Source organism: Mercenaria mercenaria, chromosome 11 (assembly GCF_021730395.1).
Source record: "Mercenaria mercenaria strain notata chromosome 11, MADL_Memer_1, whole genome shotgun sequence".
Lineage (NCBI taxonomy): Eukaryota > Metazoa > Mollusca > Bivalvia > Venerida > Veneridae > Mercenaria > Mercenaria mercenaria.
The window spans coordinates 44718558-44744588 of record NC_069371.1 but is presented as its reverse complement, the minus strand read 5'-3'; the positions used below and the strand labels follow the sequence as shown (position 1 = coordinate 44744588).

The 26031-nt window shown below is 33.7% G+C and overlaps 1 protein-coding gene across 1 annotated transcript; it reads right to left on the bottom strand.

Annotated features, from left to right (window-relative positions):
• Positions 1-4128: 4128 nt before the first annotated feature.
• On the bottom strand, positions 4129-14534 carry LOC128546769 (BTB/POZ domain-containing protein KCTD7-like). The gene is made up of 2 exons (XM_053518074.1): positions 14408-14534; positions 4129-4812 (listed from the first exon to the last, which is right to left on the bottom strand). Exons 1-2 carry the CDS (start codon positions 14420-14422, stop codon positions 4129-4131), a joined length of 699 nt encoding a protein of 232 aa, XP_053374049.1. The 5' UTR covers positions 14423-14534.
• Positions 14535-26031: the final 11497 nt, after the last annotated feature.

Below are 26031 nucleotides of genomic sequence, written 5' to 3'. Positions count from 1 at the left end.
TGCCTGGAAGCAACATAGCAGCGCGAAGGTGCAGAAAACTATGAAAATAAGCGCAGAACATACCAGACCTAATAGGAAATTGTAGGTTCTAGTACTTCGCACTAATGAGAAACGAGGCAAAGATGCTCTCAGAGATCTCTATGACATGAGATGATATATCAACAAAAATATTCTTCCTAGATTAAGTAAATGCGAAATGAAACATAACACCAATATCAAAATAAAATCTGATGTAAGTCAAGAAAGTCTTCAGCAAACAAACGCACAAAAATATTAAAATATTGAAAAAATTGTTTCAATGTAATATATGAACAAACGGACCGGTGCGAGGGAATGGTTATAGCAAACTATGCTACAATAATAATATAATCCATCCAAGCGATTGACTGAGCTAACCAGCAGACTGGAAACGTAAGAAAACAGGGGGGATTTACATATCTGTTTCAACATAACCCATGTGTTAGAGGTTTGTAGCAAAGTGATCCACAAATTATAAAAATATGTACGGACCTACACGTACATATAACAAATGCAACTTTCGACTGATCACTAATAATCGTATGGCCGATAAGTTGAACAACCCTGTTTATATAAGACACAGTCAATCCATGGACCAGGTGAATGGCCGACCACATGGTACAAGGCCCCCTCTAACGGTTAAAGAGCGCCCGCCCAATAACACCAATAATAAGAGATGACCAACCGAGCGCGAGGTTGCAGATACGAGAAGGTCAACCTAGACAAGTGAGCTTTTATTTTGATACTGCCGTAGTATACAAGAATAAATTTTTTTGTGGATCACTAAATATTGCTCACAACACGGACAAAAATTAAAATGAAATTAGAATTGACTTGAGCCAAACAATTTAATAAAGAAGACTTTCTTTACTGTACCCCGTATAAAGATTACAATTTGTAAGCGCCATTTAAGTCACGACAATAAAATAATTCTAAATTGATGAAATCAGATCAATGCAAATAATGTATGTTTACTAAAAAAAAATCAAGTTTATATACGCATACACGCCTTATTTCTTTCCTTTACTATATAACTAATACTAAACAAACAACTTAAACTGGTTTCAAAGATGGCGATTAACTGCTGTTCATATAATAATCAATATCCCAATAACACAATGCATCAGTAGAACGCCTTCGAAATATATATAGACAAAAATATCATAATTCTTTCCAAATATGCATGTACTTAAGCAATCAATATGCCGAAAGAAACATAAAATATACCGGGCTATTTATGAACATAAGCAGTAAGACAGAATACAGAATGGACAATTCATATGTAATATGACAAATACTTGTCATGTTATCTTAATCTTTACGCATTATTATTACAATTATTATTTTTTGTTTTAATTTCATCTAAAAACTACCCAGAAAGACAGGTTAATCGTATGCTGCGAGCCGGCTGCCCCAACCCTAACTCTTTTCTATTTTTTATGATATTTTTATATAAGAGGGGGGAGGTAGGGAGAATCCGCGGCTCTGACCAGCGAAAAGGCTCTCTCCACCCCCTGCTTTCCGAGTATTTACTATCATCATTGTTTCTAGTAGATAAAATAAATGTGCCAAACAGAACAAAAACAACACGAAAAAAAAAACTGGGTAATGTTCATGAGCTGTCATCGAATTATAAATCGATGTACAAAACGATGTCCTACAAAAATATTTCAGTTATGTTTTTTTTTACAGAATAAATGACATTAAGACCATCTCCTCATATTTATGCAAATACAATGCCAGAATTTGGCGAACCTGCATGCTATCGCTTTGTGTAGTAAACCCGTACTAATTCATGATATCTTCGTTCTTAAATTCAAACCAAATTTAACAAAAAACAACAAACAGAGTACCAAAAAGAAAAAGATAGTAACATTCGGAATGTTTATAAAAGAATACATGCAGTTAAAAATCAAGCCCGTTTCATTCAACCGTATTGTTCCATGATGATTAAATGTACCAACAGAAGCATACTAGCAAAATTGAGTTTATACACACACACTGTAAAGAGTTTGTTCTCCAATAGACCATAGATTACAGAAGCGGCGTGACATGTTTGGTGCAGCAGTACATTTTGTGGCAGGGTTCAGCAGTATGATTCACCATTGTGACCCTGAAACAGATTAAACTTGACGGCAGAAATATGTTAAAAAACAACAAAGTTACTGTAATGGGAAGGGAGGGAGGGAATTTTTGTAAACGATCTGTCCTCTACGGATTTCCGATAAAGAATGTACTTGTCACTGCACTAAATTTGCCCATGAAAATCCCGTGGGATTAAAACTTGTCAGACTAGTATTTGAACTGATACGACTATAAATACAAATACAGGTGCGGATTAGCAGTGAGGCGTTATGTTAGACAAGACGATACCCACCAAAATTAAAACAATTTATTTCATAAGAGAACATAAATTTACTTGTTTCAAGATATCTAAAAAGACAAAAAAAACTGTTGGTTTTTTTTTTGTGTGTTGTCGAACGATCTACAGGCAAGTCGCTTTAAATCTTAACCCTTAACGGAAGAAATAAGTCAGACTTGCTTGGAGATTTTTTGTACCCTTATAAATCCTACGACTGATAAAACTAAAGGATTAATCATATTAGAAACTGAAAATTACATGTCTATTCATGTGACCTCGTCTAAAATCTCATTAAATGGAATGTATTAATAACTAGATGGGAGCACTTTTTGAGAATTAATCAAAAATGCCGTTTTCTAAATGTTGGCAGCCCTAGCATAGCTGTGAGGTTTCATAAATTTCGCTACATGTTATATTTGTGTTTCAAACATACTTACATGTAAGTGTATACTTCCATGTAAATGTATATTAATCATATTATGTAAATATAACAAAAATAATTCAAGTCTGAATATCATGTCACGATTTCTAGTTTATATCTGAAACTTTAAATTACATTTCGTGATATTTCATGTATATGAAGTTAATTTAAACAATGCCAATTCTAGACAGAAAATAATAACAAACTTGTCCCTGCAGTTATTATTTTTAATTCAACAAGGAACCTGATATTTTGCTATACACAAGGACATATCGCCATTGAAAAAAATATAGAAATATTCTCAATCAAAAGGTCAAATCGTAGACTAAACTTAACTCAAGCGATACATTTTATCTGATTAAATGAAACCTGCACACTCAGATTGTTTGTCTTTTATCTAAGTATAGGACAGTTTTCAAACCACTAAGTAGGTCGAAACTAGCCAAATATAATTTTAGAACAAATTAAACTCTGTGCGAGATATAACAATCCGTCCCGATCAGGTGGAAGCCTCAATGCTATCATGACTATCTTGTTAATCAACTTGTACAACAAAACAATCTTAATATGTAGTTCTTGTAAAAAGATAAAAAACCAATAAAGGAAAAGAATATGACTTAACTGTCATAACGTTTTTATCATTCTCGTTTCTCTTTCAAATCTGTGATCCTTAACCGGTACAGAACATTCTAATACATCTTAAGATTTTCGCCCAGAGACTCTATGCTGTATGACACCAGTGAAGCGATGTCAATATTGCTGTGTTTTTTTTTAAATAATCAAACACGATTTTTCGCTTTAGAATACATTTAATTCACCAATTATTATCGTTGACTTATCTATGTGTCTATGTGTTTTAGCTAATATAGTTTGTAGTTTTAGAGGTGTGATGTAACAGAAGAGAATGGATGTTTTTACAGAGAGATTCTTACGATCACGCGCCATTAACACATCATTTTACATTATACATATGCGCAATCCTTGGATGACAGATAACTAGCTACAACTATAAGTCAAAAGGGTATGACGTAAACGTAATCAGACATTCCTAACACTGCTTTGCATTTCATAAAAATAGTAAGACTGGTCGATACGGTATATATCATTTATAAGGAAATGTCCTATATCGAAAGGTCCTAAATAATCCACTATGATTTTTTTCCACACACATAAAACAAATTGTGAGAAAACGTTACAAGTTTACACCTTTTCATAGTATATTCTATTTGAAAGCACATAAAATGCTAGAAACGAACGCATGCTCGATGTGAACTGTTCATGGCATTTTCCAATGTGCAGCCGGTCTTTCATGGTTTATTTCGTAGAACTATTGCATGACAAACGCTATTTCCGCACCATTTGCACTGCAGTCGAAGGAAAAGCCATAATAACAAAACGTTCCGAAACCTAGTTCGCACAGGTCATGTGTCAGACACCTCGTTAATTCTTCGTGTACTTCGTCTTTATACCATGCTACATTTTTGATGCCTGTACCAAATAGTATGCCAGTAGGTGGAATTTGATTATGATGCAAATATCTTTCCCCATCTCTTTCTTCAAAATACGCACAATTGTTTGTAGAGGTAAATGCAAAATGTTTGTCTTCTGAAGGGTGAAAGTTTTTGTTGAAATATGTTACAGCATATTGTTTCAGCTTTCTGAACTGTTCTTTGTCTAGTTTCTCTTTCAAATATGTGAACCTTTTCCGATACAGAACATTCTGATACATCATAAGACTTTCGCCCAGAGATTCTATACCAAAATATGCTGCACAATCAAAGATTTCTAACGCCTTTTCTTTTGGTGAAATTGAGCCATGCCGTAGATAATTCAAAATATTTTCAAAGACATTGCCGTCATAGTCGATGAAATATCGCCCATGTCTGTCCCTTGAAATCTGATGACGTCCGCTAAACATGGCGGCCAACAAACTATTTTCTTCTTTTCTCAATGTACTAAGCAGCGTTGTAAGTAACTTGCCACCAACATTCAGTTCTACTACTTCTGGAAACTAATTGAAAACAGAAAAACAGAAAAAAATGTCATATAAGTATTATCAAGTCACGAAGCTTTCATTTCTTATCTTTACGTCGGCTGTAAATACAGTAATGACCTATTTATTTATTTTGTTTGGTTTAACGTCGCAGTAATGACCTATATATGAATACGTACGGTTATAGTTATGAATCTGGACACGGATTATCTTGTACTTGACAGTAAATCTGGCTTTAAAAAGTGAGATTATTCCAGTTTTCGTAGTCTAAAACGACTTGTTTATATGCTGGAAAAGCTTTTTAGCGCAACAAATTTCAACAGTTAAGACATTCGACTGCTAAACAGGTTAACTTAATGCTGTAGTACTCAAATCTACTTAAAGGGCTGAAAGGTTCTATGTTATTGTGTTTAACGTCTTTTTCAACAATTTTTCAGTCATAAACGACGGTGTCTACTTGTAGCAGTGAGCACAATGCACAACTTTATAGTACTGCCTCACTTGAATATCACGCCGTAGACACAAGACATGATATCCCATCTATTCACATTATACTGACACCGGGCTGACCAGTCGTAGCACTATCCTCTTAATGCTAAGCGTCAATCGATGAATCTACTAGTACAATTTTTACGTCTTTGGTATGACGCGGACAGGGATCCATCGAAACCACAACCTTCCGCACTCGAATCGGGCGCTCTACCGCTAGGCTACCGAGGCGGTACTAGTTTAGTAAACTGATGCTAATGTTGTACTAGTATCCATAACAAGAGGGCAATTATTGTCCTATATCACTCATCAGAGTTGATCTGACCTTCTGATCTAATTTTGACCCCACATGACCCAGTTTCAAACTTGACCTAGATATCATCAAATCAAACATTCTGACGAAATTTGATAAAGATTGGGTCGCAATAACTCTAGAGTGTTAACAAATTGTTCTTTTGATTTGACTGGGTGACCTGGTTTTTGACCCTACACAAGCCAGATTCAAACTTGACCTAGAGGTCATCAAGATAAACATACATACCAATTATCATGAGTTTCAAACTCAAAATGTGAACTCTAGAGTGTTACTAAGATTTTCCTTTGATCTAGCCTACTGACCTAGTTTTTGACCCAACATAGCCTAGTTGCAAACTTGACATATAGATTATCTATACAAACGTTCTCACCAAGTTTTATAACGACTGGGTTACAACTCTGGCCTCTAGAGTGTTAACAAGCTTTTCCTTTGATTTGAAAACAATTATGTGACCTAGTTTGTGACCCCGCATAACCCAGATTTAAACTTGATCTAGAGATCATCAAGACAAACATTCTGACTAATCCTTATGAGTTTCAAACTTAAAATGTGGACTCTAGAGTGTTAACAAGATTTTCCTTTGATCCGGCCTACTGACTAGTTTCTGACCATGTTCCAGTTTGACCTAGAGATCATCTATACAAACATTCTGACCTTTTTGACCCAACATGACCCCACATGACCCAGTTTTAAACTTGACCTGGAGATCATCAAATCAAACATTCTGATTAAGTTTCATAGGGATTGGGTTACAACTGTGGCCTCTAGAATGTTAACAAACTTCCCCTTTGATTTGATCGGGTGACCTTGTTTTTGACATCACAAGACCCAGATTCGAACTTGACCTAGAAGTCATCAAGACAAAGATTCTGACTAATTATCATGTGTTTCAAACTTAAACTTTGGACTCTAGAGCGGTAACAATATTTTCATTTGATATGGCCTACTAACCTAGTATTTAACCGCAAAGGACCTACATTCAAATTTGACCTAGAGGTCATCAAGACAAACATTCAGACCAATTTTTTTTAAAATTGGGTAACAAATGTGGCCTGTAGAGTGTTAACAAGGCAAATGTTGACGGACGACGGACGACGCCGGACAATGACTGGTCACAATAGCTCAACTTGAGCACTTCGTGTCTGGTGAGCTAAAATTGTATATTAAGCTAGTCTGGTTAATAATAGGTAAACTGTAGGTACATGTGTCATGCTGTATGGATGTCATAAATGCTTCGAGCTCTGGTAAAAAGACTTTCGCTCAATCATCACTCAGAGGCATCACTTTGCACTTTTGTATTGTAAAATTAAGATACATGAGTATCTTATTTCTAAAACCCTTTTTTCAAATATAACGGGGGTATCATATAACAAAACACGGCTGTGTTGGGCTGTAATATCGATCGTATATTTATACACTGTACAAATGTATATGGCGAGCCAGACAAATGAAGAATTGAACAAGCGGTACGGAAGAACATTTAAAAACTAATTATAGATAACATAAAAAACACACAAACTAGTTTTCAAATGGATTATTAGAGAAACAGGGTTTCTAAAATCAATTTTACTGTGTAAAATACATTGATGTCTTTTCGATTTTGATAATAAATTGTGTGTGTGTTTTTTTCATGATCTATACATAGCTTATTTTTAGTAATGTTATATGGTTACCAACACTAGTCGAGACCGATGATATTGTAATGATGCACTTTCTTGATAGATAAATCGTCATTTGTCCGCCGTGGAGAAACAAATGAATTCGAAGATTTCGCTTATGTTGAATGTGATCAAATCAATTTAACAATCTTCTGACGCAATATTCAATACTGTTTTCATTTCTTTGACATATTTACGTATATCAAATGAAAAGATATACCATTACGGGAAAAGTCTTTATAAAAAGGTGCAGTATTGTCTAAAATGAAAAAGAAAGTAGTTGAATGAAATCGACTATGTGGATCATAAAGCAAATAAATGGAGCTATATTCTAACTGAAAATATTGGCGTAAATCGTGATCATGCCTAAATGCGGTTTAAACACGATCATTTAAACGTGTTTAGTAAAATATACAGAACAGCTCACGCGGAAAACCCATTCTACTCGATCCTCGGAGGATGGCCAAAACGAGGACCAAGACTCCAACTCGAAGATTCTTCGAGTCAGTTAGTTTCCGTTAAGGAATTTCGCTGTCTGACTCAAAGTCTTTATGCGAAGTCACTCGAAGAAAATCCTCGGAGTGACTCGAGGTAAAACCCAATTAGCGGAATACACACCTGTATTGGTTTCTTTTGTTCCCGAGTTACTTGACGAAATTTCTACGAGTGACTCTGAGACGAAAAAATAATTACCTATACAAATTTAATTGGGTCTTTGAATAACAGATTATGTTAGACCTCGATGACAGATTTCAGATTACATGGAGCAAGAAAATTATATTTTACGTAGTGATACGCGAAAAAACCCCAAATAAAAACAAAAAAAACCCCAAAAAAACAAAGTAATTGATGAATAATTATAACAGCATCTTTCTATTTTACATTATTATTTTTTCTGTTCACTTATAACATTTTAATACTTTTTGAGTGGAAACGGCAGCTTGAAAGTTTGTTTAGTTTTATATAATTCTTAAATATAGTCCATTGTACATACTTTTTGTCTTATTTAAAGAGCATAGTCAGAAAGTATTTCAATATCATACTTAAAATTTAACTTTTTAGCGGGTGTTATTTTAAAGTATATCTAGTTATGAAAAATGCCTAATTTAGTGCATTTTCCATAATTTTATTTCTAAATTTAAGTCGCAAAGTCAGAGATTATTTCAATATCAATATTTAACACCCTTTTTTAACGGCGGTCATTTGAAAGTGTATTTGATATTATATGACTTATAATTTAATCCATTTTACATAAATATGCTGCTTAATCTAATTCTTATGGTCAGAAACTAGTTCAATATCAAAGTTAACAAATTTTAAACAGTAAAAATAACAAGCTAATTATATAATCAAAGGCCTGAAGGGCTGAGAGTCGGCTAATGATTGATGTACTGGTAGTATAGTCTACCAGTTTCAGTTTGGTTTTAGTTTTTTTCCCCAACTGAACAGAGATTTTGTTACAGTAGATGAAATGGACATTCAATCGATGCCTAGTAAAACTTTGATTGACATTATACAAGTATTTAAACCCAATATATTTCTCTAAAATTAACGAGTGGTTCGCAAAAATAAAAATGTTGAAAGTACAAACTACAATTTGACAGGTGACACTAAGATACTGCCCATGACTATAAATATTTTTCCAGTAAACATTTGCCTCCGGCATTACCAAAACAGGCAATTATCGGCTGGTATATATTCGCACATGATAAAATTTGAATATGAAAATTTATATATTGAAATTTTATAGCGCGGATTGCCACATACAATTTGTAACGGATTGACGAAAGAACTGTTCAGATATTTTACAGATAAGGGGCCTGGCAATAACCGTGTCACACGCTAGGTATTGTTCAATCATATTATAAGGGATGTGAATTTAAAGTATACTTACTTTTGCGTTTAAAGATATGTAAATGTTGCTGAGTGTCAATATATAGTGTCATGAATGTTTACACTGACAGGAAAATTGCGCATTCGAAACTAAGAGAAGTTACTCGGACTAGCTACCAATTTCGGAAAAGATAACCAATATTAATAAATGCAGTTCTTTTTAGTTAAAAACCATCATTTATTCTATTTCAGACCTGTTAAACCCCTTCAAAACCATGTCAGTAGTCCCAAGTCTATGTACTTTCAATTATCCGTTTTGATTCATGTAGACAGACAGGCCCAGACTGGGCTGAAAAAAAATGTTTGAGCCATTTTTACGTGCTCGGTAGCAGGGTGGGTGTGGGGAGGGGTGTCCTTCCCGCTTTGAACTGCAGTCAGATTTTGAAATGGGCATTGTGGCGGTGGTAAAAGGGCAAATGTATCAACTGTAAAGTGGCAATATGGGGGGAGGGTGTGGGAGGATACCCCCTCCTGCAAGTAGGGTTTGGGGTATCACCACAAGGAAATTTTGAAAATGTAGACCCTTGATACAGCCTTTGGTGCGATTTCTAACTGAAAATTTTATGTTTCAATTTCTAATATTACCTAGATTCTTTTTAGTATTCAAATATTCAAAGTATGAATGACTGTCATTCATATTTTTACTTTCAGGTCATGCCTCAGCACTAGATATATAAGTCTGATATTGATTCTATGTATGTATTATGAAAATAAATTCTAGAATCATTTCTGTTAGAAATAATATCTATCATGTCTGTTACTTTAATGTTTAAATTTCATAACACAGCTCGATATTACCCAAAATATTATATCGAATATGGTTACACTTTCTTTTATACCGCCAAAATCTCCAGTTTCAACAATATGTTTTACAAATTGTGATGATATGAAGACAGTTTAGCAGCAATTGGCAGTATCTGACATTGAAGTTTACGGTGAAATTATTTAAATCATTTCATAAAAAAAATTGTTTCGTTTCGTCAAAGCACTCTAACATTACGATCTACTTTCGATTTCAAAAACTACAAGAAAATACAATTTAATGTTTCGCCGATTTGTTTATTTCTCGTAAAATAAGAAATAAAATCATTTTTAAAATCAGTAGTAATTAAACAAATCAGTAGAGCTCTTTCTCGGGATAATTTATCCGTTACTGACTGCAAAAATCAAGCCATGTGTCATCATGAAAAGCAGAATGGGTGACGGTTTCATTTTTTTGCGAACCTGAATCGTAAGCAAATTATCCAAACCAGTCAAAATTCCAGAAAGGTTACGATCTAGATTCTTTTAGTATTACAATATCCAAAGTATGCTGTCACTTCATCTTTTTACTTTCAAATCATGCCTCAGGACTAGAATACGAGTCTGACAGATTATATGTAGGTGTAATAAAAATAAAATTCTAGAATCATTTCTGTTACAATATATCTATCATGTACGTTACTTGAATGTTAAAATTTCATAACACAGCTCGATATTTACCCAAATATTATATCCGGATACGATTACACTTTTCTCCAGTTTCAACAATATGTTTTACAAATTGTGATGATACGAAGAATTTAGCAGCAATTGGCAGTATCTGACATTGAAGTTTACGGTTAAATTACTCTTATTTAAATCTTTTCATAAAAAGTTGTTTCGTTTCGTCAAAGCAGCCAAACATAGACGATCTACTTTCGATTTCAAAAACTACAAGAAAATACAATTTAATGTTTCGCCGATTTGTTTATTTCTCGAAAAATAAGAATTATATATCATTTTTAATATCAGTAGTAATAAACAAACAGTAAGAGCTTCTTCTTCCGATAATTTATCCGTTTACTGACTGCAAAATTCAACCCACGCAAGTTATAAACAGGTCACGCGTGTTCGCCGAGAGAAGTGTCCAGAATGTAGTTAGGATTCATCCGCGAAGTTCGCGGAAGAATTAACGTACTGCACATATCTTATTCGGGTAATTTAAAATGAAGCTGTCATAATTTAATTTCATCGATGTGGTAAACTCTTTGATAAGAGACATTCCAATGCTTTCAGAGGTACCCACTCAATAAAATACTAGCAGTATGTTCTGGAACTATATTTTGTCTTTCGCTGGATGTTAGGCAAGCTTTGTAAGCCTGCGCAATTCATAAAATGCACAGCACAATAAATTTGTTATTTGCGCAATGATTTAAAAATTATTTTTTGAAACGGACAGGGTAACAAATGGATAATTTGGCTAATAAGTTAATATGCAGTTTTTATTTGAATTTGTGAACATCATATTTGCTATTTTGTGACAAAAGGGCATAAAATTCGTCACCATAATCATATGCGCAAATGTATTACCAAATCCCGCAGAATCGTTATGCGTGTTTATGCTTAATGAGTTACCGCGGAAGAAAATACGTGGCTTTATTGAGTATTGCACAATTACAAGTCATAAATATGACAGATTACATCGTATATTGGTCATAGCAAATAGGATTGACATAAATGAACTTCATTCGATCAATGAACTCTTTGAAATTAGAGACAATCCAATGGAACTACATCACTTCGCTGTGTTGTGAGGCCATTTAAAAATGAGAAATCGTGCGATAGCAAGGACTCGTCAAACGCTTGACAGCGTTTAGCCGACTCAAAAATTCCATCAAGGTAAGGGAATACTGCCTCGGAGTTTCGTGAAATTTTCTCGCGTCACTCGAAATGACCGATTAGTTGTTTATTACAGACTTGGAGTCGCGCGGAGCGGCCATACAATATCGGAAATCATTATAGTGTTACCTGTATAATTCGACTCGGAGTTCCGCCAAGGAATTTCTCGGAGTGACTCGACGAAATTCCGCGAAAGTAATAAAACTATAACAATCGGTACTCCGAGTCAGAATAAGGCAGTACTCGGAGGAATTCCTGGCTATGCAAGTCTTTTCCTTCGAGGAAAAAAGGAAAGTGGGTTTTCCGCGTGAGCTGATCTGTATAGTATAATGGCTTCGAAACAAAGATCAAATACACTCGAAAATTTGTCTAAAATGACATTCCTCTCTTATGTGTGCTTAAGGTAATTCTGCACGTTTGGAACGAAATTTTTTCTACAATGTAGAATTTAATTAAACTCTGATTTTTCAAAACTTCCGAATATATAAAGATAATTCAGCAAATAAAAAAGATAAGGTCGTGTGCTTGATTTTGTGCTAGACTGATTTGAAAAATTTCGACCTCACACAGTTTTTCATAATGGGGGTTTATGGGAAAAACGCAATTTTCATAACATTTTCGCAAATAGAAATTTTTCTACAATGTAGATTTTAATGAAACTTCTCACAGTCGTAAAACAACATATGGCCTATAATATGGTGAAATAAAATATATAGGTCCGTGTGCTTATTTTTGAGATATCTGGCTATGATTAAAATTAACCGCCTTTTTCAAGCTAATTTTAAGACATTATTTTGAAATATATAAATATATCCAGGCATTATTCTACGTTTTCCGGATAAATGACGTTACGCCATCACTTCCGGTTTATCAAACGTGCAGAACTACCTTAACAGACGTTGAATATATACATCAAAACGGCGAAATTGGTATTCCGTCAACATTTTTGTGTTGGGTGTAATCTGTATCTATGCATGAAATCTCACAGTACTGAGGTAATCTCGACATAAACTTGTGCGTAGTTCGGGGCGCAAGAACGCAAGAAACATTCCTTGTATGCTCTAGGAGGCACCGCTCCAAACACATGTAATAAATTATGGACATGAGTTTTATTGCGTGATAATAATCAAAACACGAGTGTGCAGCACGAATGATTTATTTATTCTCATCTGAAAAGCTGTCAGCATTTCAATCAGATAAGATATCGGAACACAGTTATTGTTCACACTTACTATTGAACTAGCCCGCCGCTTAGCTCAGTAGGGAGAGCGTTGGTCTACGGATCGCGGGGTCGCGAGTTCGATCCCCGGGAGGGGCGTATGTTCTCCGTGACGATTTGATAAAAGACATTGTGTCTGAAATCATTCGTCCTCCACCTCTGATAATGTGGGGAAGTTGGCAGTTACTTGCGGAGAACAGGTTAGTACTGGTACAGAATCCAGGAACACTGGTTAGTTACTAATAACTGCCTGCCGTTACATGACTGAAATACTGTTGAAAAACGGCGTTAAACCCAAAACAAACAAACAAATACTATTGAACTATACATTAGCATTTGGTCCAAAGGCTAATAAAATTTACACCACAATTTGGAAAGCATATAATTTGTGAATAGAATAGATGTAATCAAATAAAAAATGCAGATATTTTGTTATTTGACCTCACTTATGCATGACGTTACATTGCTAAGACGCTTTATTTTCATGACGTCAATGCTGAATCGTACCTGTGTAGGATAATAACAGTCACTAATTCAAATCGTTTTTTGTTTTGTATAAAATCGACCAATTTAGAGCTTATTTACGCATCTTTATAGAACACTACCTTTCCATTCATCTACTTTTTATGGAAGTTCTATCATAAATTAACGACAAATTGAAAGAAATTACTAGTATGGATTTGAATTAGAGGTCTGCAACCCTAAAATGACACATTTATACTCTTGTCCTCACATAAAACCCCTGCTTTCGGTTTCGATTAGCAGAACTTACCAACACTGGAATATAAACATATAAACTGTATTTTTTTCAAGCCGAATGTCTTTAGCAAAGAAAATGTGATTGTGATTAATGCATGCGTTCTAAACGGAAGTGCGCAAAAATGGAAACATTAGGATCTATCTACTTTGGACTTCTTTCGACTACACCATTTCCTATATGTAAGAATTGTTAAAGATCGTATTAGAACTGAATTTGTTTGATTTCGTTTTTAAATATTCTTGTTATTTCTGTTCGTAAGATGACTGATTTGTTATTTCAAATAGCATTGTTTATTGCAATATTGTACATTTTCACTCCATATATTATCGAGTGTTACATGTACAAAACACTCCCCTAATGTAAAGTGTAGCAACCACCTAGTTACCCAATGTAATACCAATAATACTGACAAAGAAGATTGATTCATATATAATTTAGTAGTATATTATTAAAAATAACTAAATCGTGACTTTTCTCCACAGATAACATGGTTGATAGGAGAACTGATGTGTATTAATGAAAATAACTATGATCTTTTGCCTAACTTGTAATTGTACATTCGACAACGAGTTTACAATATGTTTAAGCTAGTATGTGTTAACAATTTAATTAAGTTTATTAAGTAATAAATATATTACCTTCTCGACATCCATTGAATAGTAGAATGTTATGCAAATGCAGGTATATCACACTAACAAAAACAGAAACTATATGTTTTGATAAATCAAACCCGTTTAAAACTTCCTGCTTTGTGTAAATATTTATAACTGACACCGTCATTACCGGATTACCAAACTAACTTATAAATAGGTTATGCTATTTCACAAATGTCAAGTCATGTTATATAAATAATTGAACCAGAATTAAGATCTAGTATCTCTAACTTATCCACCGTTAAGGAAAATTAATATGTTTCTTTTTTTCAGGTACACCAGTACTCATATTTAAGTACAATATTACAATCATTTCTTTTTCAACTTTGTGCTGTGATGGCAATTTTTCTGGTACTTTCAGAGAAGAGAGCAGTATGGATATGGAAGCCAGGGACATTCATTATATTAGGTAACCGGCCACCGTGCAGAATGCATCGCTGCTAAAGACGATCTTGGTATCTTGACTGTGATTTAGTAAAATTTTCTTTACATTACTTTTTAATATTTTCTCAATGTACTGAGACATGTAGCAAGAAGCTTGACATCTACAATCAAACCTGTTACTCTACACGGAGTCTTACTCTAACTAGGAAATATTAACATGTGTTTTGTCAATTAAAGTTTACGCACTGTACCCCTATCATTTCTTAAGAAATGTCAAATCATTTTTGTGGGTTTGCACATAATGTTGTTAATGTTAGCAAAAAGGCCATGTTTGGAATATATAACATAATCTGTTATCTTTAATCTGAAAATATTGAAACTGTTTACTACACAACTTTCTTCAGTTAGATGCAGAATAACATTTTACTGGAAGAAGTTTTCATGGATTATTTTGCAATCAAATTAAATTCCACTGTAACGTATATGCACATTTGAATCCATTTTCTACATTACTAGTGACCGAGTTCTTCAAAACATTTTTTCGAAGCAGTTTAACTGTCTTTGCAGAAACTGTAGAATTTTTCATCCTTATATATTTACTTATTTGAACAGCAGTCGAACGTGACGTATGGCGGCCGTAAAATGTCGCTTCGTACTTTGGGTATGACACTACAGATCAATCAATATCACAATATCTACCTTTCAATGTACTTGTATACCAACAATTAAAAGGAGCAATGTCTCGTGAAATGATTGTATGATCACCTGCGGTAGGCAGGTGACCGGGCAGTGCCCACTGAAGTTGTCCGCACTCTAACTTAAGCAGTTCTTATCTGATGGTCACCAAAGTTGGTCAAAATATTGGTGGGCACGATATCTCGGCCGAGTTTAAAATCCGGTTGGATTGTCTCAGAGGCTCTGGAGTTGTGGGCTTTGAATAACTAAAAATGTATAAATTGACAGTGTGTCCTCTCTCTAGTCTGAGTAGTTTTCATCCAATGCACACCAAACTTGGTCATAATTTCAATCGCTTAACAGAAAATATATGTCTGAATGACAGAAGCTCTATTGATAATGTTGTTTGTGCGTTCACTAATATTGTACGCGAGATAGCAGATCCGTTATTTAAACGTCATATATCAAATAATGAGTCGCCACATTTTATTGATAATCCAGTAAATGATAAAGAATGGTTTGATGATGAGTGTTTGCAAGCAAAGCAGCGGTATTTGGAGGCACAGCGCATATTTAAAAGGTGTAAATCAAATGATAGTAGACACAATTTTTGTGCACTTATGTCTGAATATAAAAAACTTGTAAAGAAGAAACGTAGATTATTCGAGGTAATACAGTTGTCAAAAATGGAAAAACTTAAATTTTCGAAGCCAAAAGAATTTTGGAAATATTTTAAAACAAAAACGAACCGTTCCGATAATGGAATTACACTCCAGTCGTTTTTTAAACATTTCTCAGAATTAAGTAATGATGTTTTCAAAGGTGAGAATCCTGAAGCTGAAAATTTTGTAGCAAATCATGATTTTAATGAAAATATTGATGTTAATGATGACAACTTATTAAATGTTCCTATCTCAGTGGAAGAAATTCTTGAAGCTGTGAAAACTCTCAAAAGAGACAAATCTTGTGGTAATGATTTTTTACTCAATGAATATTTTATGGAATCAACGGATATATTATCTTCGCATATATGCGATATTTTTAATGGAATTTTAAGTAGTGGATTTTTCCCAGAAAAATGGACAGAGGGTGTAATAGTTCCTTTACATAAGAAGGGGGATAAAGGAAACGTTAAAAATTACAGGGGGATAACTCTAGTAAGTTGTATGTCTAAACTCTTCACATCTGTCTTAAATAAACGAATTGTGGATTTTTGTGACCAAAATAATACTATTTCTGATGCACAGTTTGGATTCAGAAAAGGTCGGTCTACAGTTGATGCTCTTTTTATACTTTTGAATCTAGTACAAAAATATCTGAATGAGAATAAAAGACTATACTGTGTTTTTGTGGATCTAAAAATGGCGTATGACTGTATTTATAGAAATGCACTGTGGCTTAAAGTATATAAGCTTGGTATTGATGGTAAAATATTGAGAATAATAAAAGATATGTATGAAAAGGTTAAATCATGTGTTCGATCATGTAATACATACTCTGACTTTTTTGAATACGCAGTAGGATTACGACAAGGGGAGGTAATATCGCCAGTGCTTTTTTCTTTGTTTGTTGAAGATTTAGAATTATTTATCCAAAATGACATAAACTCGGGTCTTTCTTTTGATGATATTATACTTATTTTACTGTTATTTGCTGACGACATGATTATTCTTGGCAAGTCTCCTGAAGAAATAAATACAAGTCTAGAATTGCTGTGTACTTATTGTAAAACTTGGAGTCTAGAGGTTAATGCACATAAAACTAAAGCTATGGTGTTTCGGAAACGAGGTGGTCTGCTTGAAAATGAAGTTTTTACATATAACGGAAACCGATTAGAAGTAGTTAATGATTTTAACTATCTCGGTACAGTTTTTAATTATACTGGTAGTTTTGCATTAAATCAACAGCAGTTGGCTGGTAAAGCCTTAAAAGCATTAAATGTTTTAGTAATAAAATGTAGAAAATTTAAAATGAAACCTAAAATACTGTGCCAGTTATTTGATTCCTTTGTTGGGTCCATACTAAGTTATTCAACTGAGATATGGGGCTTTGGTAAATCGAAAGAAATCGAAAGAATACACCTAAAATTTTTAAAGAAAATTCTTAATGTCAAAATGAGTACATCAAATGCAGCAGTATATGGAGAATTAGGGCGATACCCCCTATACATATCAAGATATCTACGTATATTAAAATACTGGTTTAAAGTACTTAAAACAGATAATATAATTTTGAAAACTGTTTATAATATGTCATATGAAGATTGTCTAAATGGAAAGAAAAATTGGGTGTCAAGTGTTAAAAAGTTGTTATGTGATTATGGATTTAACTTTGTATTTGAAAATCCATCGCTTGTGACTAAAACTTTATTTTTAGATAATTTTAAACAAAGACTGATCGATTGTTTTCTACAAGAATGGTGTAATAGTAAGTCTTCTAGCTCTGTACTTCGTTTATATGATCATTTTAAGGACACGTTTGGTTATGAAAACTATCTTGATCAACTACCTTCTGATCTTAGGAATTGTCTTGTTCGTCTACGAGTGTCATCACATTCATTAAGAATTCAAACAGGCAGATATGGAGCAAATAGAATACCTAGAAATGAACGTCTTTGTATGTACTGCAATTTAAATGATATAGACGATGAACTACATTTTCTTTGTAAATGTCCATGCTTTGATGATCTCAGACGCATTTATATTAAACGATATTTTTATAATAGACTAAGTATGTATAAGCTTATTGAATTGTTTAAGTGCAGCGATAGAAATACTCTTGTCAAGCTAAGTAAATTCATTAAACTTTCTTTCAATCGTAGAAATTTGTTAATTCAAAGGTAATATATTATTGCAGTAACCAGTTCATCCTCTAAATATTAATATTGTGTGTGTTTTTTGTTTTTGTTTTTTTATCTATTCAAGTCGTGACCAATTGTATGTATTTGTTTATATACTGTATGTATATGTTATTTAACGATGTACATGTTGTACAAGTTAATAAAGATTCTGTTCTGTTCTGTTCTGTTCTGTTCATAATATTTATGTGTATAACACCCAGGCCATGTTTTATGAACATCTCGATCCTCAAAATCTCTCTAGAGTTATGGCCCATAAATTACTCAAATTGCGAAAATTGACAGTGTCCACTCTCTCAATTTGAGCACATATTTCAGTCAAATTCTAAAATCTTGAAGATCCTGGGTTCATGAATGATATTCGTCACATCGGCTCAAAAAGTGGGAAAGTGTTTCTTCTACGATAGTATTTCTTTAAAGCGGCACAAATATGATGATATGCTAGGCTAGCGGATTGACATCAAAAATGTGGGGAAATACTCGTAGAACTAGAATTTTACCTCCTATCTATAATTAGTTGTCTCAATGGCCAAGCTGACATATTGTTTTCGGAGATAAATTTGAGTGTGAACCGAAATACCTTTATGCCAGTTCAAACTGCTTCTACTGGCATTTTATTATTTGGTTTCTGTTTTGAAGAACTTTTGTTTTGTACTTTTAACTGATAAAGAAAAATCTCCCCTGGATTCACAAAAAAAAAACAACAAATATTATTGGCATATCATATATTTTATCATATTTACATGCACTAGATGATTCTTTTGAAAATGTCTGGCGTTAAACGTGGAAAAAAAACTATACTCGAGAAAAGCGAAAATTATCTGAAAACAATCCTACAGCGTCAGAATAATGTCGCAAATATAAAAGGAACATTGTGTTAAAAAGTAATCTTACAATACATTTTAAAGACATTATCCATCACGCTTCAGAAATCGTACCACTAGAAGAGCATGGCAACTCACGTGATGTACAGTAACATACATTTTTAACAGTAAATGACACTGGTGTCAACTCTGTTTTTGAGGCCCGCTAAAGGATGCATGTTTCTCGCAATAAATATTTTTATGTTATCACCACCAATTAAGATAAATCTAGAGCAGAAGGAATATGACTAATATAAACAATTTTGTTAATAGAAACTAAATATCCAGGCAATAATTGTGACCACCCATCACTGTTTTTATGCAAAGTGATTTATTAATAGTCTCTTCTAAAAAGACATACCTGCAATGTAAAAGATATCATGCAAGGTCACAAAATTGTGCACAAGCTTATCTAACGTCAATCAAAAATTCCATTACCATCACGACAAAAGCGAGTACATTTTGTATAATCAGTATTGATATGACTTAAATAGGCTGAACTTATAATTTTCACAAATGGTATGGTTAAAATCAGAAGACAGTGCAAATATTTCATGAAATGAGAATTGTACAGTTATTTAATTTCTGAAAGAATATTTTCTACTTCCTTTTAATATTTAAAACAAAAATAATAAACATATCTAATAAGAAACAATGTTTTATCTTAACGTTTTCAGATGTTGTTGAGCTGAACGTTGGTGGGAAATTGATGACAACATTGCTGAGTACTCTAACAAAGGACCCGGAAAGCATGTTAGTTGCAATGTTTAGTGGACGTCACGGTTAAGTAAGGACAAAGAATGTCGCTACTTCATCGATTGCAATGGACACCTATTTGAACACATATTGAATTACCTAAGACTTGGAAGTTTACCACCAAAAGAAGTTATTTGGACTTGCATGACCTCGCGGTATACTTAACATTCAGTTCTGTGACTGGGGTTCATTCATCATGTTACACTGATTTCTGTGACTTGGATTCATTCATCATGTTACACTAAATGCAGCGTCCTGAAAAAGAAACGAGTATGTTAAACCTTTTGTTTTAGCTTTTCATTCCATATCATTTTTGAAAAGTTTGAAAAAAAAAATCAATCCATTCATTTTCTAACTTACCGATTGGACAAAAACTGGTGGATTGTAGCAGAAATCAAACTGGGCCTGCAATTCATCATTATGCACCTGTCTATCAAGAATGAATTCAATCCCTTCATCCTTTCTAGAGTTACTTAATTTTATAATTATGCACCTGTCTATTAAAAATGAATTCAATCCATTCATCCTTTCAAGAGTTACTGAACAGACAAACATTAAAGTCGAAAAGGGGCCATGACACTGGCATTAATTAGTGAAACAAAATCACTCTCCGGCTGTATCTTTTTATCATGTACCTTTGTACCAGAAATGAACTCGATAATATGCCCTTCCTTTCAAAAGGTAAGAACAGTGGACGGACGGACCAACCAATATAGGGACTCCAGTATAATTTCTCCGCAAAATTTGTTTACAAAATATCAGACAGATCGCTGGAATTATACAAGGTCTGAGGGTAAGATGCTCTGGTGTAGCTATTATTTATTTTGACTATAGCCTTGAGAATTTCATTATACATCAGGCTGCATCGCAATTATTCACAACAGTCATTGAAATACATTTAATGGTGTCAACGTTAGGTCTCAACAGTAAACACTCAACCAGAGTATTGAAATTCTAGTTACATTATATGTATGTGGTTGCAATTGCTGCGACGCCATTTTGTGTTTTCATAATCTATTTTAAACTATTTTTGTACACTCCAAATTAAAACACAGAGCACTGTTTAAAGATGTCATGGATACACCAATTTTGAGACAATTTCCAGAGTCAATGTTACATCTGTAATGCAAATATATAATAATGGCATTTAATAAAACTGAAGCCTTTAATACACTTTCTATCTACAATATCTTCTGCAGGCAATTTTGAAAATAAATACAAAATATTGTTATGCAATTCCATGTACATGCGTTTCAATTTATATTTGAGATGTAATATTGACCCCAATATTTACAATTGACAGTAACATAGACACAAGAAGTTGTGTCATTGTTACATCTGAGTTGTTGGTGATGAAATACTATTTGATGTCGATAAGGTATGTCTACCGAACAAAAATAAGTCAATCAACACTTTCAAAAGGAACCTTAAAAAGATAGAATTTTATCAATTTAAAATTAAGAAAAAATAATACAATTCAGTCTGCATACAAGATGTAACATTGACACCAGTACTTATACTGTTAGAGTAACATGGACACCAATTTTGGAGTCAAGTTACATCATGATAATAATGATATAAAGATGTCCTCTATTTCACATCTTGTTTGCAATAGTCATAAGAGAATGCTTCCAATACCTTGAAAAGTTAAGTTCAGTCATTCTGTCAAGGTTTGTACTACAGGGTGGAAAAATACTTGTCCCTGTCAACTGTGACGTAATGTGGACACCAAATACAAAATAATAGAGTAACAGAGACACAAAATGTAGTGTCAATGTTACATCTTTGTAAAAAATGTTAACTATGTTATGTAGTTTATATGTCATGTAGGCCAAACAAAAATCACAAGGTCACAACCTTTACAAGGAGTCTTTTAAAGGCATACTTACACTAAATTCACTTTGTTTTAAAAATCAATCAATCCAGTCTGCATATAAGATGTAACATAGACGCCTGTGCCTTCACTTTTAGCGTAACTTGGACACAATTTTCGGCAACCAAGTTACATCATGATAATAATAGTAAAGTGTCTATTTTATAATGCATGTTTAACACTGATGATTTGGGTAAAGCCCCCATATACATTACCAACTTTAGTTTTGTCCTGTTAGAAATTAGGTTTAAACTATACATAGTAGAAATACCTCTTATTGTGACAATGATGTAATTTGGACACCAAAAGCAACATAAAAGTGTAACAAAGACACTTCATTTTGTGGCAAGTTACATCCTTGTAATAATTATTTGAAAATACAATGGAGATTGTTTGTTAAGCTCTTATACTGACCTTACTGAACTATAATCTCTACAATTAAACCCGTTTCATTGTTATTTTTTGATGACAGTTCCCTCAAATAAAAATACATGTCAAATTATATCACTGATGTAACAAAGATACGCATGGAATTCATACACATTAGTAGTCAAAGATACGTCTTTTCTCAAATGTGCAAAGCAGCAATAACATCAATAAATGGTAACAATTAGGGTGAAAGTTTCATAAATCATTCAAGAATATTACGTTTTATCACGTGTATATCACAATAAATAACAGCAACAACAAGCCGCATGCATTTTGCAAAAAGACGTAACTCGGACACTTATCGATCCCTGTTACACTGGTTTTATTTTTGTTTGTACAATTTTTAAAAGTCTTTACGAGAATTGTTTTGCATGATTTTTGTTTATATATATGTTTTGTGAAGCAGAACTTCTTCTACAGTCGCTAAAACACTGAATTTCATCGAAAAACTTACGAGTTGGCGACGTAACTCAACATAGCGGCAGCATCATTCTTTACACCATGCTCTCCGTAAGCGTATTTCTGAGTAAACAAATGTGTGCTACGTCATCGAAGTATGTGTGGAACGCTTTTTCCGGTGCGTTTGTTTGGTTGCTTCAATCGAGTAGAATAATGTTCCTGAGCGGCGATTTACAGAAATTCTTGACGTAACAATGAGGAACGCTAATCGAGTTGTATCAAGACTCCCAAAAATATCGCGAGACTGAATAAACAACTTCAGTCAATTTCATGTTATAACGATTACAATCGATTCAAGCCTTCCAAACAGTACCTGTATTGCCAGTCAGTCAATAAACCTTCAGTGATAGTCAATGCAATCACAGACGTAACATTTTGGACTCCAATAGTTACGTCCGTAAATGGATAATTCATATTATGATAGTTTATTCTGCAAGATTACTTACCACATAAAACAGTGGTAATATAATAGCAAATTCATCTTTTTATGTATATGCACCCACATTTGCATGATTTGCATACTTGGCTATGCATGAAGCCAACTTGATTACAAGCTGCAGAATTTGTGTAAAAAAATGTCCATATTTATGGCATAGAATCATTACTGGCAGAATAAGCTGTGGAAAAAAAGTTTTAACACATAATGCAATATTATAATGCTTTATTGCCTGTTTAAATGCTACATGAACATTATCATATACAACAAGTCAAATAACAGAAAAAACGATTTATTCAAGAAATTATAATATAACTGAAATTCCTGGACAGTGAATTCTAATTTTAATATGCCATATCAATGAAATTAATTCACGACCACTTCCCATTGAGCTATTTATGTTTGTTATTTTTGTATGTATGCTAGCGAGTTAGAATAATTTAACAAGAGGCCCAAAAGGGCCTAAGTCGCTCCCCTGAAGAAAATCTTCACCATCTGACTTTGTTTCTAACTAGGTTTGGTGAAAATCCTTTAAGCTGTTTAGTAAAACAAACGTAATTCAAAAAATCTATATATTGCTGTCATGTGCCAAAACGCACAACCATCATTCAAATGCCAATAACAGTAAATGTATTTATAAAGTTGAAGGCTGACAACCATATAGTGGCATGACACCTGAAATCGTGCTAAATTTCCTCTTGAAGTGTAAAGGTTATATACTAGTAAAACATTTCCCACAGTATTCTAGTGTAAATTCGCCACAGTTGAGATCCATTTACTATACTTCTAAAACTACAACACAAAAGAGCCATATACCATCGTAAACTACAAAAAATAAGCTGTCCAATTATGAAAAAAAGGGGCTGTAGACAGATCTGTGGTAAAACGCCGCCAGATTGAAGCTACTGACCCTTTCTGGATCGCATTGTTGACGGGGTCGCGCAGTAAACGACCCTACTTTAGTTTCCTCTTTGTATTATTGCCATAAATACGCGAAATTTAAAATATTTTACTGAAAATACATTCTGCGAATGAAGCCCCCATTTTACACGCAAAAGTGCCAAAAAATGAAAAATTGAGGGTTTGTTTTATATGTACTTCTTTCAACTACACCACGAGGGCACATTTTCGACCGAATTACGATGAATTGCTACATTATAACCTAAACCCTTATCAGAAAAATGAATTTAACGACCTGTTATATCCAAAAACACATGTAAATTCGATAAAATACTGCAAACCGAACATCTTATAATCAGAACTCGATGTTAGAAAAAAGCCTTCCCGGCGAAACATGTAGTGTCAGACAGAACATTTGTGGTCTGCCCATCCGACTTGAACATCTCGTATTTTCGGAAGTAATAAAGATTTCGCCGAAATATTTGGCAGACATTGAGATAGAATGATGAGCTTTTTACTGAGGGTAAGTCCAAGCTTGTTGCCTCAAAAATGAGAAAAAGATCCTAGGTTCAATATCCAAAACAGTAAAAATTTGGCCGTGGATTAACCGGTTTCATGTTGTCTTGTGGTGTCGCGTTATCACGTTATATATAATGTGAATCGTACTGTCGCTACATTTTGTACCGCGACGAATGGCACCCTGACACAATTCCGTGCAACAAGCTTTTTCAAAGGAAAAAGGTAGTATTTATACTTATCGAAACGATGCTCGTTATATACCGGCTTACGTACCCCGGATATGCCCAACGTGGTAATTTGAAGAATTTATTTGAATCGTAAATCTCAAGTAAATCTTTCGTCTTCAAAGAAATATTTTCTTCAAATCGATATTTGTAAATAAAATCTTTCAAACATATATTTTTGGATAAAAGTCCGTGTCATCCGTTTAAGGGATGCCTTTAGATGTATTTAAAGCAAATTTCAAAACATGAAAATAGCAAATTCGCAAATTAATAACAAAATACCGAAATTGATATTTCTTAAAATATGAGATAAATTGAAGTTATTTCTTTTCTATATTTCCCATCAATTTGTTACCGGTTTACCACAGCAATAAAAAGCTTTGTTTTGGAATATAACTATGTAAAATTCACTAAAATCACTTATTAGTTTAGTCTTTAAGTTTAAAAGCAAATAAAACTAGTACAAATATGTAATTTCTGATTTTTTTTAAGAAATCGGAACCGGATTTAATTTAGATTACAAAATTTGTTTGGTTGTCTGTTTTTCTTCTGTATTTTATGTCTATTTTCAACATTATTTCAATTACACAACTATGGCCAGTTAACCTAACCAATTTTGTGGATTCTGCACCAGTACTCACTTGGTCTCCGCAAATAACTTACAACGGTGTCACGCGATTGACTTCGAATCATTCACTTCTACCCTCTTTGGGTTTGAAACCTCGCTTAAGAGTTCAAAATTCTTTCATCAAGTTGGCTAACGGAAGATCGTTGGTTCTACCCAGGTGCCATCCCGTGATGAAATAATGCCCGGAGGGGTCTTCCGCTGCCATTAAAAGCCACCACATGATCTATATAAATGTGGATGTGACTTTAAACCCAACAAGAAGTGAATTACAACTCCATTTGACTCGTATGGTGGGGACACTGTTACGTGTCAAATTGTTAAGGAGAACATGTACAATACAGCGACCCTGAGGATCGAAGTCGCGACCTCTTCATGCAAACTATTTTTCTCTACATTCTAAGCTAAGTAAGCGGACTTCCATAAAAATGGACTAATGTGGCCTTTACAAGAACTATATAAAAAAAAGAGTAGTAAATTTCCAACACTTTTTTCGTCAATGTACCTCTGTGTTCAAACTATTTTCTTTACCTATTTGTATTTTCATAACAGGGAAATCATAACAAGAATGTTTTAACGTACTTATCAATATAATTGCTTGGAAGAAAC